The 19,499-nt window shown below is 34.6% G+C and overlaps 1 protein-coding gene across 1 annotated transcript in view; it reads left to right on the plus strand.

Annotated features, from left to right (window-relative positions):
* Nucleotides 1–200: 200 nt before the first annotated feature.
* The window catches only part of LOC107022174, a 34,911-nt gene continuing 15,612 nt past the window's right edge, over nucleotides 201–19,499 (plus strand). The window contains exons 1-2 of the mRNA XM_015222861.1: nucleotides 201–314; nucleotides 1,289–1,378. Coding sequence (XP_015078347.1) covers nucleotides 201–314; nucleotides 1,289–1,378 — 204 coding nt within the window. The remainder of the gene's footprint in view (nucleotides 315–1,288; nucleotides 1,379–19,499) is intronic.

A 19,499-nucleotide genomic window follows, 5' to 3' on the forward strand; every position in this document is an offset into this window, starting at 1 on the left:
AGGTTGACATTTAAGGTTACATTGATGTTGATGTTGATGTTCACTTTTACGTTCAAGTATACATTGACGTTCTAGTTCAAGTTCTCGTTAATGGTCACATTGATATTGACGTTGACGTTTATATTAACATTAACATTGACATTTACGTTCACGTTTACGTTGATGTTCATGTTCATGTTGATGTTCACGTTGACATTTAAATGGACGTGCACGTTGACATTGACGTTGACGTTCACGTTGATGTTCACATTGATATTGAAGTTGATATTCAAGTTGACGTTCACATAGACGTTCACGCTGATGTTTACGTTGACGTTCAACATGACATTTAGGATGACAATAATATTGACATTCTCGTTGATATTAATATTTACATTGATATTCACATTGATGTTGATGTTGACTTTGACGTTCACACTGATGTTTACATTGAATTTTCATTGACGTTGATGTTGAATTTAAGATTAAGGTTGACGTTCATGTTGACGTTCACGTTGAAATTCATGGTGACATTTACGTTGACATTTACATCGACGTTTACATTGAAGTTCATTTTGTCGTTGACGTTCACATTGATGTTGAATTTATGTTCACGTTCACGTTGATGTTTAAATTATTGTTCATGTTGACGCTTATGTTAATATTGATGTTTATTTTAATATTGACTTGTACATTTGCGTTGACCTTTCCGTGGACGTTAACTTTGACTCTTACATTGACGTTGACATTGGCGTTTACGTTGACGTTGACGTTCAGTTTGATGCTCATGTTTATAATGACGTTCATGTTCATATTGATTTTTATGCTAATTTTCATTTTTATGTTGAAGTTGACATTGATGTTTACGTTGACGATAACGTGCACGATGATGTTTACATTGACATTGATGTTCACATTGTTGTTTACATTGACGTTCAAACTTAAATTTAATTTGACGCTGGCATTGACGTTCACGTTCACTTTTATGTTGACGTTCACATTGATGTTAACATACACATTCTTGTTGAGTTTTACATTTACTTTTATTTTAAATTAACGTTCACATTGATGTTTATTTAAATCTTGATGTTCAAAATGATGTTCACATTAACGTTGGCATCATGTTGATGTCTACGTTTTCGTTAAAGATGACGTGTACATTTGCGTTGATGTTGACGTTCACATTGACGTTCCAATTTAAAAATCCATTGACAATCAAGTTGATGTTGACATTCACGTTGATGTTGATGTTCATATTCCTGTTGATATTTAAGTGGATGTTCATGCTAATATTTACGTTGATGTTCAGATTGATACTAACATTGCCAATTACCTTCAAGTTGATATTCACGTTCATTTTGATGTTCACTTTGTTATTAATGCTGACATTGACGTTCACGTAAATGTTCATGTTCACATTGATGTTAATGTTTATTTTAACATTGACGTTCATGCTGACGTTTACATTTATGCTTAATTTGACGTTCACGTTCACATTCATATTGACATTGACGTTCATGTTGACATTCACAACGATGTTTACATTGACGTTCAAGATGACATTGATGTTAACTTTGATGTTTACGTTCATGTTGACATTGATATTGACGTGCACATTGATGTTTATGTTTACGTTGACTTTTACAATAACGTTTTTTTTTGCGTTAATATTTACATTGACTTTAACATTTATGGGCATGTTGAAGTTGATTTTGACATGCACATTAACGTTCACATTGACTTTGACATTCATATTTACGGTGACGTTCACATAGACGTTCACATTGACATTCAAGTTGACATTTAGGTTTACATTGACGATGACATTTATATTGAAATTAATATTTACGTTGACATTAAATTTGATGTTGACATTGACTTTGATAAATATATTGATGTTTACATTGACTTTCATACTGATATTTATATTTACGTTGACGTTGATATTCAATTTGAGGTTCACGTTCATATTGACATTCATGTTGACTTTCACGTTGACATTCACGTTCACGCTTACATTTACGTCGACGTTCACATTAATGTTTACATTAAAGTTCACATTGTCTTTTACCTTCACGTTGACGTTGAATTCACGTTTATGTTGAAGTTGATGTTCATGTTGACGCATATGTTAATGTTGACATTAATGTTAATGTTGATGTTTACAGTAAGGTTGACCTTTACGTGGACATTGACCTTCTCGTTTATGTTTACGTCAACGTTTACATTGACGTTGATGTTTATGTTTACGTTGAGGTTCACCTTCAGTTTGACGTTCATGTTTATTTTTACATTCACGTTGACATTGATTTCAACATTTACGTTGATGTCAACATTGACATAGACATTGATGTTCACATTGACATTGACGTTCCCAATTATGTTGTTGTTTACATTGATGTTCATGTTGATGTGTGCATTGATGTTCAAGATGATGTTAACGTCAACATTGACGTTGACGTTCACTTTCATTTTTACATTGGCATTGATGTTCACATTGACATTGACGTTCATGTTGATTTTTACGTTAATGTTCATTTTTATGTTGACGTTGACATTGTTGTTTAGATTGACGTTGATGTTCATGATGATGTTGATGTTTACATAGAAGTTCATGTTGATGTTTATATTTATGTTCAAGCTCACGTTTATGTTGATGTTAACGTCGACATTGACATTGTCATTCACATTGACGTTCCAATTGACATCCACGTTGAGGTATATATTCACATTTATGTTAATGTTCATGTTCATGTTAATGCTTAAGTTTACATTCACGCTAACGTTTACTATGAGGTTCACATTGGTGTTTACGTTGCCAATTATGTTCAAATTGACATTAAACGTTGATATTCACATTCAAGTTGATGATTACTTTGACATTGACGTTTACTTTCACGTTCACGTAGATGTTAATGTTAACATTGACGTTCATGTTGATGTTTACGTTCATGTTCATGTTGACGTTCATGTTCACATTACATTGATGTTGACATTTATGTTGACGTTCATAGTCATGTTTCCATTGACATTCAAGATGATGTTGACGTTCACTTTGACGTTCAGCTTATGTTTACTTTCACGTTCATGTTCTCTTAACGGTCACGTTAATGTTCATATTGACATTTATGTTCATGTTTATATTGACATTTACGTTAAGATTGACATTCTCATTTATATTGACGTTCAGGTTCACGTTAATGTTCACATTGACGTTTACGTTGACGTTGATCTTGATGTTCATGTTGACATTGACGTTGACATTGATGTGCACGTTGATGTTCACATTGACGTTGATATTTATTCTAACGTTCACGTACACATTCACGATGATGTTAATGTTAATCTTCAAAATGGCATATAGGTTTACATGACATTGACGTTCACGTTGATATTAAGGTTTACATTGATATTCACGTTCATATTGACGTTGACATTGACGTTCTCATTGATGTTTACATTTATGTTCATACTGACATTTACGTTTACTTTGATGTTGATGTTCAATTTGATGTTACGACCGGAGTCTAGACCCTAGCCGAAACCGACGTCGTTAACTTCTCAAAGTTCACAAACAAGCGTACATACGTCATCATTACATCATCTAGGTTATTTTTGGCGTAAAATTTCAACTTTTTGTTTACTTAGACTCTGTAGTGAAAAAAACTGAACTCGCATAACACTATCTACATAAACTCATAAGCGTTCACAACAACCATCTAATATAGATATAATAAAATGAAAGACATAGTCAATATCTGTATAAAATATAGAGTTGCCAAAATGGCATCAATAATTTTTTTTGAAATAACTGCGAAACAAACACTAGTGGAACATACTCCACTAGATAATGTCTACGTCTACTTCTAGAGTACAGTAGTAAGTGTCATGACCGGAATGTAGACCCCAAATGAGACCGGCATCATTGACCTCTCAGAGGTTGCAAATTATCATACATACGGTATCGTTACTTCATCTAGGCTAATTTTAGCGGAAAATTTGAAACTTTTAGTTACTTGAAGTGTACATAGACGTCATAGTAGGACACGCTATACTCATATAAGATTTTTCTACATCTGTTCATAAAAGTTCACAACAACCATCTAATACCAAGATACTCAACTGAATGAAATTGTCATATCATAAAATATAAAGTCTCCTGAATGGCACTAATACAATGTCAAAAAATAATTGAGAAAGAAACGCTACTGGAACATACTCCACAAGATCAAGCCTACATCTAAGCTAAAATATAACAGGCAAGCTTCCTCGAAAGCATGAGGGCCTACAAAATCTTGATGAAATCTCCACGTCCGGATAACTTCAGCGTCGACTCGTAAGCTCAAGCGTCCAGTTGTACCTGTACCTAAAAGTAGATAAATGTATGGAATTAGTAAACACTTATACTAAGAATAGGTTTACGCAAGCACACACCAGAGACATGCACGACTAAGAAGATCTCATTCCAATCGATATGAATTATTGAAAGTCAATTCAATGGACTTGCCAATTTCTGATTAGGAAAGTAATGCCACTAGAGTAACATGAATCATCATACTTATCACTTTGCAAACAACACATAACATATTACACATATCATATCACATAGTTCATATCATTCTTTCATATTCCATAAGACCTCGGAATCAGAGACTTGACATTATGACTTCCCAAAATGAAGGCTCAACAAATGGGATCTGAACTAGGGAGCCTTCTTTAACAAACACTGAGTCTGCTTCATTCATTCACACATAATTCATTTTCATTCTTCCATATACTAGTGCAGCCACCAGTCATACCTAGGATTTAGTTTAAGACTCTCATCGCTTTCGCTGTGCAATGCCAAGAATAACCTAGTGTTATAACTTAAGTCTAGCTCACCTCTTGATTATACTATCCCAACACATTTGGTATCGTTCATTTCATTATATGCATTACTTGAGACTAACCTCATTCTTTCTTTGGGAACTTTAACCTTAACCTAGATAGATCATGTGAGCATCATGAAATCCGGAGTGGAATACCCACAACAAAAAGAGGTGGAATCACTGGCCAAAGTGAACCAAAACATGCTAGAGTATAGAGGGAATTGAACCCTGTTACATCCCTATATTGGAAGCATAGGTTTAAAGTCTAGGAGATATAAGGATACCAATATCCCGCATGCCGGACAGTCTCATCTCATGAGAGTTACTTGAACCTCCGCCCTTCCCTAAGGAAGGCATCACCACTCATAGCTAGCCTATTGGTGCTCAGTATAAATTTCCATTACACTAAACTCATATATCATGGAAGCTGGCTTCTAGCATGAGGACATCATAGCTCATTAGGTGATTTCTCACCTTATCATTAGTATAAGGTATGCATTAACTTCAGTACTTTCATTATAGTGTTCATAGAGACTGTTCTCTTGATTAACTTTACACTCTCATAGGTGAGTATGTTTTGGTAACATTTATTATATATTTACTTACGTATGACTTATGTGCCAATACGGAATTGGGTAAGGGAACCCGATTTTGAATCCCTTGGACAATACTTAATCTTATTTTAAACTTTATAATTGCATTTTTCACATTTGGGAGACCCTAGTTCGGTCCCCTTCAACCCACAATATTTCCTTTCTTTTTCTCCTCTCCTTTTTTCCTTTAAGTAAAGGAGGTTGTGGGTTTAATCCCCCACAAGCTCATTATTTTTCTTTTAATTTATCTATTATGTTTCTCACCTATCCAAGTGGTTGTGGGTTCAATCCCCTCTCACCACATTTATTTTTCCTAATTTATTTTTCTCTTAACTCTCTAATTTATTCAAGAGGTTATGGGATTAATCCCCACTCTCTACATCTATTTTTCCTCCTTTGTTTTTCTCCTAACTCTCTCATCTATTCAAGAGGTTTTGGGTTCAATCCCCACTCACAACTTCTATTATTTTTCTCCTTTATTTATCTCCTAACTCTCAAATCTGCCAAGAGGTTGTGTGTTCGAACACCAACAGTCTCACCTTATTTTAATTTACATTTTGTCCTTACCTTCTCATTCTGCGAAGAGGTTGTTGGTTCGAATCCCACATACCTCATTTTTATTATTTCTTTATTTAAGTCTTCTCCTCTCTCCTTCATCTGTCCAAGAGGTTGTGGGTTTTAACCACACACGCCTCGCTTCATTTTCATTCGTTTTCCACATAACTTTTCACTTGAGCTTTACCCCATTCCGAACCCCCTTACCCCATTTTATTATTTATTTTTTTATGAAATGTATACAGTGAGGTCTTGGGTTCAATCCCCACTGGCCTCAAGCATTTAAAAAAATATTTTAGAACGTGATTTTTTCTTTACAGTAAGCTCCCCAAAAACAAACTTCGAGAATGCTGGAAATTTGTTCACCCTCTTTGCATTTCATTTTCTAAACGTTTAGATGTTAGATTTAGGATAAATTTTCACGTAATTTCTAATGCATCTTTAAGTGAGTTTTCATTGTTTTTTTTCGAGAATTTAATCAGATTTTTGCAGTCCATTTTCTCACCCTCTATCACGTTATACATTAAGACATTTCGAGTAGTGTTTAGGGATATTTTTAGGTGCATTTTCAACGTTACTTTTAAATCAAGAATTATCAATAAATTCAGAAACATTGAAATCAAATGTACATCACGTTTTTAACATATTCATATACATAAAAATACAATATTTGAACATGTAAAAATCCAGGCTTCAAACCACGGCGAACTCACGGAACACACATACACAATCAAGTTAACGTAATTCTCTTTTTCGGAACACATCTTTATTTTCTCACATAATTTTTGAATACACATTCAAACACGTAATCACAATCAGCCCTAAAATCATCTACTAGAATCATACCAACGCATACTTTAAATCTTTCAAACGACCTAATAACAGGGGCATGCAACGGGGACAACATTAATTTTTTTACTAGAATTGAGGTAAACATAGGGGTCTCTTGGGAAAGGCAACAAGAGAACAAAAAAATCCCATTCCTTAATATTATTCAAACTTTTTTTAAGGTATAAAAAGTCACCTTACTAAGCCAACTTCTTACCACCAAAATCACAAGAACAATCTGTAGAGAACTTGGTTTATACTTTTCGTTTTGAAGCTTGTTTTGCTTTTTTAGTTTGAGCGTTCAAGTTCTTGATGAACTCAATGTTTTCTATTGTTCTGTTATCTTGTTTTATAGAAGTTGAGCGTATAAATCAGATGAGAGTAGAGAGAATTGTGAGAATGAGTTAGCTTAGGATTAGGAGATTAGGTGGAGACTTAGTCAAACTAGGACTCCTCATATCTTATTCATTTTATTATTAAAAATATTATTTTCCTTTACTTAAATTAGAAAAATAGATATTAATTAATCAATTAAGTCATTAATGAAAATTAAATCATATAAATCATTGCTTCTACCAAGGCTCAACCCTAGTGGAGCAAGATTTTGCTTAAAGAGTCAATTTCAGCAACCTATACCCAAATTGCCCCTTAACCATATTAGTTTATTAATTAATTAATTAATTAATTAGGTAATAACAATACGACCCTTTCCTTGAAAAGACCATTTTTCCCCTAGACCCTCCAAACTTTAGGCTACCCCTTTTTAAGTCTAGTTAAGACTCATTCGGGTAAATCTTCATATTTGGGTGCCCTACATTGCTGGACCCAACCTTTCCTTGCTCAACTAACTGACCAATCATAGGCATTCTCGATACACTAACCATTACTTAGCATAGTAATTTTAGGGTTGTTACTGTAAGAATCCTCGAAAGTACGAGAGCCTACAAAATTCGGATGAAATCTCCATGTCCGGATAAGTTCTGCATCGATTCATAAGTTCTAGTGTCAATCTGCAGCTACACCTAAAAGTAGAGAGTTGTATGGGATTAGTAGAAATTTGTACTAATTATTGGTATATTAAAACACAAACCAAGGACATGCATTATTATGAAGAGCTCTCTCATAACGATATTAGTTATGTAAAGTCAATTCAGTGGACTTGCCATATCGGATTAGGAAAGTCATGCTATAAGAATAATATGTATCATCATACATAATATATTGCACACAACACACAACATATTTCATACTATTCGTCCATATGCCATGAGACCTTGGAATCATGGGCTTGACATTTACACTTCCCAAAATGAGGGCTCAACATATTGCACCTTAACTAGGGAGCTTTCTATAGAAAACACAGATTCTACTTCATTCATTAATACGTAGTTCATTTTCATTCGTTCGTAATCTAGTTTAAACACCAACCATACCTAGGTTGTACTTTAAGACTTTCATCGGGTTTGTTGTGCAATGACCATCAATAACCTAGTGTCATTACTTAAGTCTAGCTTACCTCTTGATTATCCTATCCTAACATCTTTGGTATAGTTCATTTCATTATGTGCATTACTTGAGGTTAGCCTCATTCTTTCTTTGGAAGCCTTAACCATAACCGACATAGATTGTGTGAGCATCATGAAATCCAGTGTTTAACCCCACACAAAGAGGTGGAATCATCGGCCAAAGTGAACCGAATCATGCTAGCGTATATAGGGAATCGAACCTTGCTAGAACCCTATATTGGAAATATAGGTTCAAAGACTAGGAGATATAAGGAGACCCATACCCGTCTTGATGTACAATCTCAACTCATGATAATTAAACGAACCTCTTCCTTCTCGAAACAAGGAACCACAACTAATAGCTAGTTCATCGGTGCTCAGTATAAATTTCCATTACATTCATTTCATATATCATAGACGCTGGCTTCTAGCATGAGGCATCATAGCTCATTAGATGATTTCTCATCTCATCATTACGTATTAAGTGTAAATTGTCCTTACACTTACATATAGAATGTGATTGAGACTTGTGTCTTAATATTCAATACTCTTTGAAGTGAGTACATTTGATGACCTTATATAGGCGTAGGTACAACTTGTCTCACTTGCACTAGCTTCCTTATATGATGCAACCCTGTTCACATCATTATAGTACATCCATCTAAGGTTTGCTTACTTTTTAGCGTATGCTGGACTTATGGATCCAGACATACAAACCATGAGGCTTCATTCATAATTAGCCTAAGTGACTCATAATTACCAAAGATTATGTTTTGCAACACGTATGCATCTTGTTGGTATGCTAAGATCTTTATTTTGACTCTTAGAGGCAATTTTCATTAAATTTTTGTTGACGTACAACTTATGTGTCAATACAAAATTGGTCCAGGAAACCCTATTTCGAGTCACTTGAGCATTACATATTATTATATTAAACTTTGTACTTTCATTTTTTATATTTGGGGGACCCTAGGTCGATATCCATCATCACCATAATATTTTCTTTCTTTTCCCTCCTCTCTTTCTCTTTTAAGGCCAAGAAATTCTGGGATCAATCCCCCACAAACTCATTCTTTTTCACTTAATTTTTCTCGGAACTTAATCCAAGAGGTTGTGGGTTCAATCCGCACTCACCTCGTTTTATTTTTCTCTTTTATATATATCCTAACGCTCTCATCTATTCAAGAGGTTGTGTGTTCAATCCCCACTCACCTCAATTATTTTCTTCCATTTTTTTCTCCTAATTCTCTCCTCTATTCACGAGTTTGTGGGTTCAATCCCCACTCACCACATTTAATTATTCTCCTTTATTTTTCTCCTAACTCTCTTATCTATTCAAGAGGTTGTGGGTTGAATCCCCACTGACCACATTTAATCTTCTTTTCATTTTTCTCACGAAATTTTGATGTAATTTGCATTTGCTGAGGTCTTGGTTCAATTCCCAATGACGTCAAAAATTTCAAAATTTTTTAAAACATAACTCACTTTTCAAAATTTTTTCTGAGTCCAACATTTCCAATAGTCTTGAAATTCGGTCTTTTTCAATCCTTCTTTGTCTCAAGTTTTAATGTTAATTCTTGGAGTAATTCGGGTGACATTTTTCCAGCAACATTAATCTTATATGAAAATCACACTTTTTACATTTACATGTACGAAAACACAAGATTGATAACACACAAATATCAGGTAGTAACAAAGTCAATTTACAACACACTCATGCTCCAACAATTAATGTTAAAAACTTTTCCGGAAGACATCGTTCATTCCTTACATAAATTCCAAATACACATTCAATACATAATCCCAACCAAACCTGAAATTATCTACCAAAAGACATACCAACACATGCTTTGAATCATTCAAAGGATCTAATGATAGGGCCATGCAACGGGGACAACTTTAGTTTTTCAATTGCGATTTAATTTAACCTTAAGGGTCTATTGGGAATGCGGCAAAGAGATAAGAAACCCCATACCTTAATGTTAATCTACACTAGTTTCAATGCTTCCTATTACCACGACACCACATCCTCACCACTAAAATCCAAAACCCAATCCGTCAAGAAGAATATTGTTTATTTTTGTTTTTAGCTTAGATTTTCGTTTGAGTTTTTATGTGAAAGTTCCTCAAGAGTTAAGAACTATTATTTTTACTTCTTTTGCTGATGAAAAACATGAGAATCAGAGTGAGAGATATGAGAATGAGAAGATGAGGATTAGGAGAGTTATGTGAAGACTTAGTCTAACTAGGACATTTATTATTATTATTATTCTTAATATTATTTGATTAAAAATGTTATTTTCCTTTAATTAATTCAGTAAATTAAATATTAATTAATTTAACTACTTCACTAAGTACAATAAATCAATTGAATCATTGCTTCAATCAAGGCTGAAACCCTGGTGGAGCAAGATTATGCTTAAAGGGTAAATTTCAGCAACCTCTACCCAAATTACACCTTAACAATATTTATTAATTTATTAATTTATTAATTACGGTAATTACAATACTACCCTTATCTTGGAAAAGAAATTTTACCCTTAGACCATCAAAACATAAGATAAACCCTTTTTAAGTTCGATTACGACTCATCCGGGTAAATCTTCATATTAGGGTGCCCTACATGGCTGGACGCAACCTTTCCATGATCAACTAACTCACCATGTTAGTTGGCTTGGCTTTTGCAAAGGTTCAGAGGTCTGGTTATTCGCGCATGAATCATTTTGAACCTGGTCTAATCTAGGTATTCTAGATACATTAGACATTACTTAGCATAGTCATTTTTAAGGTTGTTACATTATCCTCCCCTTAGGAACATTTGTCCCCGAATGAAACTACACATCATTTTAAAATAAAGAGAGTGATTTTCATAAATATGTTAACATACTTGAGAATTTACTCTTTGTGAATTTCTGTTTCACACACTCATGATAGTGCATATTACTCAAGCTTATATGAAACATCATATTTTAGATTGAGGAACTTCATTGTCAATTGCACTCAAGTTGATGCACCTAACCACGCATGCAACACAAAAAAAATCATGTCCACGCTATACAAAAACACCAACATAACATGCAAACATGATTTCAGTTTAACTCACATAGTTCATTTATTACACATACGATTTTTGACTTACAACACCAAGTTTACTATTGCACTATAACATAGAGTTTCTTAAACAAAACAAGACTTTGGTGGATTATATCTAACCCCTTAGATAACATGTTGTTGACCTTAAGATTTTGAAATATTATGTCTTCGTTTGATTGGTCCACACCGTGCCCATTTATACCCTATCTCATTTGGCAATTGAGAGCTCAATACCCTGGTTTGATAGTCTACGGTAGCATAACACTTATGGAGAAAATACATACGTAAGCTATTTAATTCTTTTTATTGATAAATATCTAATTTACATATTATTAGGTTAGTGAACATTCTCGAAAACTACTAGCATTGTCACATTAATAGACTAAGGAACTCCTTCCTAAACTAGTATCATCAAAAAATACAACATAGATAAACACATAAGTCACATAAGTCAGCAACCAACATCATTACCCCAACATATTAACTTCATACTAATACATAAAACAATACACATGAATAAATATTTTAGGCTACGCACCCGAGACATCACAAGAGGTGTCTTCCCCTACACCCTAGACTTGAGTACGAAGAATCGTTGCCTCTTTGGAACCTCTTCACTTAGACCATTCGACTGAACTTTCTCATTCCCTTTTTCTCAACCTCTCATATACTCACAATCCTTCATCATGTGACCCAGTTTTCCAGAACTGTAACAAGTGTTAGAGCCCCTCCTACACTCTCCTCCATTAAGTTTGCCACACGTCCTAAAAGGTGGCCTCTAATGAGGTGTATGTACTACACAGATTCTCTTATCTCTGGCCTTGATATCCCTATAAAAGCGACCCTTGGATGAACTTGACACCCCTTTTTGGGATAATCCCTTCTTAAACCTTGGCTTATCCCATATTTAGTACTATTTTTCCTTGAAAAATTCTTCTCATCTTTACTTGACCTGTTCCCTGCCCTAGTATGCTTCCTCGTCCTGCTTTCCTCCACTTGTTGGAAATGGAACATAGATCTTGAAAGGTCCATGCTATGATGCAGCATAGATGCCCTACACTCTAACTCGAGTGTAAACGGGAGGATTCATCCTCGTGAAGTCCCTTAACCTGCTAGCCATAGTAGTGGAAAGTGGGTTCTCCCTTGGAACACCTTGTTGCTCAGCCTTGAATGTCATAGCCTGAGCTTGAAAAGTGATGGCTTGGGACATATGTACTACAGATTGTTCTTATTTCTCCATCTATCAACCCTGTTGGGTAAACTGACATTTCCATTCCAGCAGCTAGAGCCAGGTGACGAACTTGATTTACCCCATCATCTGCTCCTCCAATCTCTCCGCCTGCGGTTCTCCTCGTATTCGTCTTTCTAAATCTCCAGAGTTGATGTGATATACACTGTTAACACCAATAAATAAGATATTAGAGAAGGCACGAGAAGATCAAAAGAAGGGAATTTTTCCTATGCATCATGAAGTCTCTAATTCAAGATAGTGGTGCACTTCACTACAATGACTTAGAAACTACTCGATGTTGTTGATATAAACTCATTATCCTCCAAATTTAAACCAATGCTCTGATACCAACATTGTCATGACCGAAGTCTAGATCCTAGCCAAAACTGGCGTCGTTGACCAATCAAAGGTTAAAGAAAAGCCTACATACTTCCTCGTTACATAATCCAGGTTAATTTTAGAGGAAAACATGATCTTTTTGTTTACTTAGACTTCATAGTGAAAAACATTGAACTCGCATAACACTATCTATATGACCTCATAAACGTTTTTAACAACCATCTAATATCAAGATAATCAAATGAAAGACATAGTTAATATCTGTATAAAATATATAGTTGCAAAAATGGCACCGATACAAAATCTGATTATTATTGGTATTGAAACACTAGTCGAACATACTCCAAAAGCTAATGTATACGTCTAATGCTAGAATAAAAAAGTAAGAATCCTCCTAAGAATGAGGGCCTACCAAATCCTAATGAAAGCTCCATGTTTGTATAACTTCAGCGTCAATTCCTAAGTTCTAGCGTCCAGCTGCACCTGCATCTAAAAGTAGAGAGTTTTATCGGATTAGTACACACTTGTACTGAGTGTGGGTATATGCAAGCACAAAACAATGACATGCATGATTAAGAAGAGCTCCCTCCTAACGATATGAGCAATGGAAAATTAAGTCACTGGACTTGCCAAATCGGATTAGAAAAGTCATGCTATGAGAATAGCATGCATCATCATACATAACATATTGCACATAGCACATAATATATTTTATATCATACATCCATATTCCATGAAACCTTTGAATCATGGACATAACATTAGGACTTCCCGAAATGAGGGCTCAACAATTGGGACCTTAACTAGGGATCCTTCTTAAGAAAACATAGATTCTACTTTATTCATTCATATGTACTTCATTTTCATTCGTTCGTAAGCTAGTGTAAACACCAGACAAACCTAGGATGTAGTTTAATCTTTTCATCGCGTTCGTTGTGCAATGACAAAGAATAACCTAGTGTAATTACTTAAGTCTAGCTTACCTCTTGATTATCCTATCCTAACACCTTTGGTATCGTTCATTCTGTTATGGGCATTACTTGAGGTTCGCCTCACTCTTTCTTTGGAAACTTTAACCATAACTTACATAGATCATGTGAGCATCATGAAATCCACAGTTTAACCCCACATCTAAAAGAGGTGGAATCACCGGACAAAGTGAACCTCAACTTGCTAGCATATGTAGGGAATTGAACCTTGCTAGAACCCTATATCGGCAGTATAGGTTCAAAGACTAGGACATATAAGGAGACCCACACCCATCTTGACAGACAGTCTCATCTCATGAGAATTACATGAAACTCTACCTTTTTGAATGAAGGAACCACAACTCATAGATAGCCTATCGGTGCTCAGTGTAAAGTTCCTTTACATTCGACTCATACGTCATAGACGCTGGCTTCTATCATGAGGCATCATAGCTTAGTAGATGATTTCTCATCTCACAATCGCATATTAAAAGTGAATTGTCTTTACACTTACATATAGAGTGTGATTGAGACTTGTCTCTTAATATTCAATACTCTCTGAGGTGAGTACATTTGGTGAGCATATATAGGAGTAGGTACAACTTGTTTCATTTTTACTCACCTTTCATTATTTGTTCATCCTATACGATACATATGCCTTCACGTAGTTTTTATTGAGTGACATTTATTCAAGGTGTAGATACAACTTGTCTCAATTGTACTAGCCTATCCTCATGTAGCCACGCTTTCTTTGCTTATTCATCATTTAGTATATATATACTCTCTTAGAAATTTTATTTAGTGACACTTTTTTTTGGGGGTAGATGCAGCTTATCTCACTTTCACTACCGTATAGTAATGTAGTCATACTTTTCTTTATGTATTAACTATGAATTCATTCTTAACACTTTCTTTTGGAGTATGCTTGAGATTTGACTTTACATCATTCTACACTGACCCTTAAGTGAATGTTCATTTCGTCATATGCCAATGCACTTGGCCTATTAGTATGTTTCACACTCTTACATGAACCTCCTAGGTTCACATCATTTCAGTATATCTATCTTAGCTTTGCTTACTTTTAAATGTACGCTAGATTTATGGATCCATACGTACAATCCATGAGGCTTCATTCATAATTCGTCTAGGTGATCATACTAACCCAAGATTATGTGGAGCAAGACATATATACCTTGTTAGTATAATAATATATTGATTTTGACTATTAGAGGTGTTCATTAAATATTTATTCACGTATGACTTATGTGTCAATACAGAATTGGGCAAGGGCAATCGATTTCGATTCACTTGAGCAACACTTAATACTAATTTAAACTTGGTACTTGCATTTTTCAGATTTTGGGGACCCTAGGTGGATCTCCATCACCCCCATAATATTTTTTTCTTTTCCCTTCTCTCTTTCTCGTTTAAGGCAAAGAAATTATGGGATCAATCCCCCACAAACTCATTCTTTTTCTCTTAATTTTTCTCTTAACTTTTCAAAGAGGTTGTGGGTTCAATCCCCACTCACCTCATTTTATTTTTCTCTTTTATTTCTCCTAACTCTCACATCTATTCAAGAGGTTGTGGATTAAATCCCCACTCATCTCATTTATTTTATTCAATTTTTTCTCCTAATTCTATCCTCTATTCAAGAGGTTGTGGGTTAAATGCCCACTCACCACATTTAATTTTTCACCTTTTTTCTCTTAACTCTCTTATTTATTCAAGAGGTTATGGGTTCAATCCCCACTCACCACATTTTATTTTCTTTTCGTTTTTCTCATGAAATTTTTATGTAATTTGAATTTCGTGAGGTCTTGTTTAAATTCCAAATGACCTCATAAATTTTAATAATTTTTAAAACATAGCACACTTTTCAATTTTTAGGCTGAGACCAACATTACCAACAATCTGGAAATTTTGTATCTTTCAGTCCATCTTTCTCTGAAGTTTTTCTTTGAGTAATTCGGGTGACATTTTTCCAGCAACATTACCCTTATTTGAACATCACACATTTTACATTTACATATACGAAAACACAACCTTAATAACATACAAATTTCAGGTTGTAACAAAGTTAATTTAGAACATAATCCTGCTCAAAATTAACGCTAAACACTTTCACGAAATACATCTTTCATTCCTTTCATAAATTCCAAATACTTATTCAATACATAATCACAACCAGACAAAAATTTATCAAGTAGAAGACAGCCAACCCATGCTTTGAATCTTTCTAAGGATATAATGACAGGGGCATGCAACGGGGACAACCTTAATTTTTCAATTGCGATTAAACTAAACCTTAAGGGTCTATTGGGAAAGTGGCCAAGAGATAAGAAACATCATACATTAATGTTGTTCAACAATTTTAATGTTATGGTGACGTTCACGTTCCTATTGACATTGACGTTGATGTTCATGTTGATATTTAAAGTGACGTTTACATTGACGTTCAAAGTGATGTTGATGTTGATGTTGACGTTCAATTTAATGTTTACTTTCACGTTCACAATTACGTTTACAGTCATGTTGATGTTGATGTTGACATTTACGTTCACATTGACATTGACATTTACGTTCACATTGATAATCACGTTGATGTTTACATTGACATTGACGTTGAAGTGCATGTTGATGTTGATGTTGACTTGTATGTTGACCTTCAACTTTGACGTTGACGTTTATATTTATGCTGACGTTCACCTATACATTTACACTGATGTTTACTTTGACATTCAAGCTGACGTCTAGGTTGACATTGACGTTGATGTTCAAGCTGACATTCACGTTGATGTTGGCATTGACTTTGATGTTCACTGATGTTTACATTGACGTTCATGCTGACATTTACAATTATGTTGACGTAAATTTTCAATTTGAGGTTCATGTTCATGTGTACATTCACGTTGACATTCACATTGAATTTCACGTTCATGTTAACGTTCATGTTGACATTCACGCTAACATTTATGTTGATGTTTATATTGACATTTACATTGAAGTTCGTATTGGCGTTGACGTTCACGTTGATGTTGATGTTCATTTTGACACTTATTTTGATGTTGAGATTGATGTTGATGATGATGGTTTCATTTTTGTTGACCTTTTCGTGGATGTTAACATTGATGTTTATGTGTACGTTTATGTTCACAGTAACGTTAATGGTCACGTTTACATTGACGTTCATGTATATATTGACGTTCACGTTTATGTTGATTTTTATGTTTATGTTCATTTTTATGTTGATGTTGACATTGATATGTACGTTCACGTTGACATTCACGATGATGTTAACATTTACATTGACGTTCACGTTGATGTTTACATTATCGTTCAAGTTGACGATTAAGTTGATGTTGAAGTCAAAATCGCCATTGAGTTCTCATAAACATTCCAATTGACGTTCACATTGATGTTCAAGTTGACGTTCATGTTATCATTCACATTTATGTCCACATTCACATTAACATTCTCTTTGATGTTTACATTCATGTTCATGTTAATGTTCAACTTGACGTTGACATTCACGTTGACATTGAGGTTCAAATTTACATTGGCCTACAGGTAAACATTCACATTCACATTGATGTTAACATTGACGTTGACGTTGATGTTTATATTGATGTTCACATTGACGTTCACGTTCACGTTAACATTGACTTTGACGTTCACACTGTTTTTTACGTTGATGTTCAAGGAGACCTTGATGTTCACCTTGAAGTTTACTTTAACATTCAAGTTTACTTTTATGTTGATATTGACGTTCATGTTCACATTGAAGTTCACATTTTTGTTTACATTCACATTCAATGTGACATTGGTATTCACGTTCACATTGACATTCACGTTTATGTTAAAGTTTATGTTCACGTTTATGTTTACGTTCACGTTTAAGTTGTCGTTGACTTTCATGTGCAAATTGACGTTTACTTTAACGGTTTTGTTTATTTTGACGTTGAGACTTACATTGTCATTCATGTAGACATTCACGTTGATGTTGACATATACGTTAACATTGGCACTGACGTGCACATTGACGTTCATGTTTTCATTGACGTTCACATTCACATTAATGTTGACGTTCATGGTTATGTTAAAATTGACGTTTACCTTGACGTTGACGTCTACATTGATGTTGATGTTGATGTTTATGTTAATATTGATGTTCGCATTGACGCTTATGTTCATGTTGACATTAATGTTTATATTGATGCTTATATTTACGTGGATGTTGACGTTGACATTCATGTGTACGTTGACGTTCACATTGACATTGACGTTGATGTTCACATTAACATTTACTTTCACTTTTACATTGATGTAAACATTCACATTCACGTTCCTACTTAAGTTGAAATTCACATTCACGTTGACGTTCATGTTGATGTTTACGTTTACGTTCATTTTTATGTTGACATTGACATTCACTTTGTCATAAGGTTCAACATGATGTTAATGTTTACATTGACATTCATGTTGATGTTTACGTTTACGTTCAAGCTTACTTGTACATTGACGTTGACGTCATCACTCACATTGACATTCACATTAACTTTCCAAATGACGTTCATGTTGAATTTCAAGTTGACGTTTACATTAACTTTCACATTCACATTGATATTCACATTAATGTTAAAATTCCTGCTCATATTGATGTTAATGTTGACATTCAGATTGACGTTTATGTTTGTCACGACCGAAAACGAGCCGCGAGTGGCACCCACACTTATCCTCCTATGTGAGCGAACCAACAAATCTAAACCCCAACGTTTACCAATATTTCAACCATAATGAACAAAATATAATGCGGAAGACCAAAACTCATTAATATAATCAATCAATAAATAAACTTCTAAAGTATAATACTTAACATCCCCAAAATCTGGAAGTCATCACATCAATAAAATCTATCCTCAAATTACTAAGTCTAAGAGTATCTAAGAAACTAAAATAAGTAAAACGATGGTCCATGTCCGAGCTTCAAGGACATCAAGACGTGAATGAGAGAATCCAGTCCGAGCTAGGAACAATAGCTCACCCTGAAATCTGACGTGCTGAAGATTGGCTAGAGTTGCGGACGAGTCGAAGTCACTGGTGCACTTGCTGCACTCCACCAATCAACAAGAAGAACATAAAAGTAGGGGTCAGTACAAGTACTGAGTAGGTATCATCGGCCAACTCAAAATAGAAAGCAATATATATGGAATAATAATGCAAAACCGACCAGAATACTCAACAGGTGACAATCAACAAGTACAAAAACCATTGACCACAACCTCAAGCACATCTATGAGGACTCAAGCCTACACACTATACTCATTTGGGAATTAGATTCTTTGAAATTGAGTATATTAACATAATTCAAGATTACTTCTCTTTATTCTTATCGTGTCGGAACGTGCCACTCCGATCCCATAATGCTATGTGTCGGAACGTGACACTCCGATCCATTATTTATATGTGTCGGAACGTGACACTCCGATCCATTATTCCTACGTGTCGAAACGTGACACTCCGATCCATTATTCCTACGT

This window comes from Solanum pennellii, chromosome 6 (assembly GCF_001406875.1).
Source record: "Solanum pennellii chromosome 6, SPENNV200".
NCBI lineage: Eukaryota > Viridiplantae > Streptophyta > Magnoliopsida > Solanales > Solanaceae > Solanum > Solanum pennellii.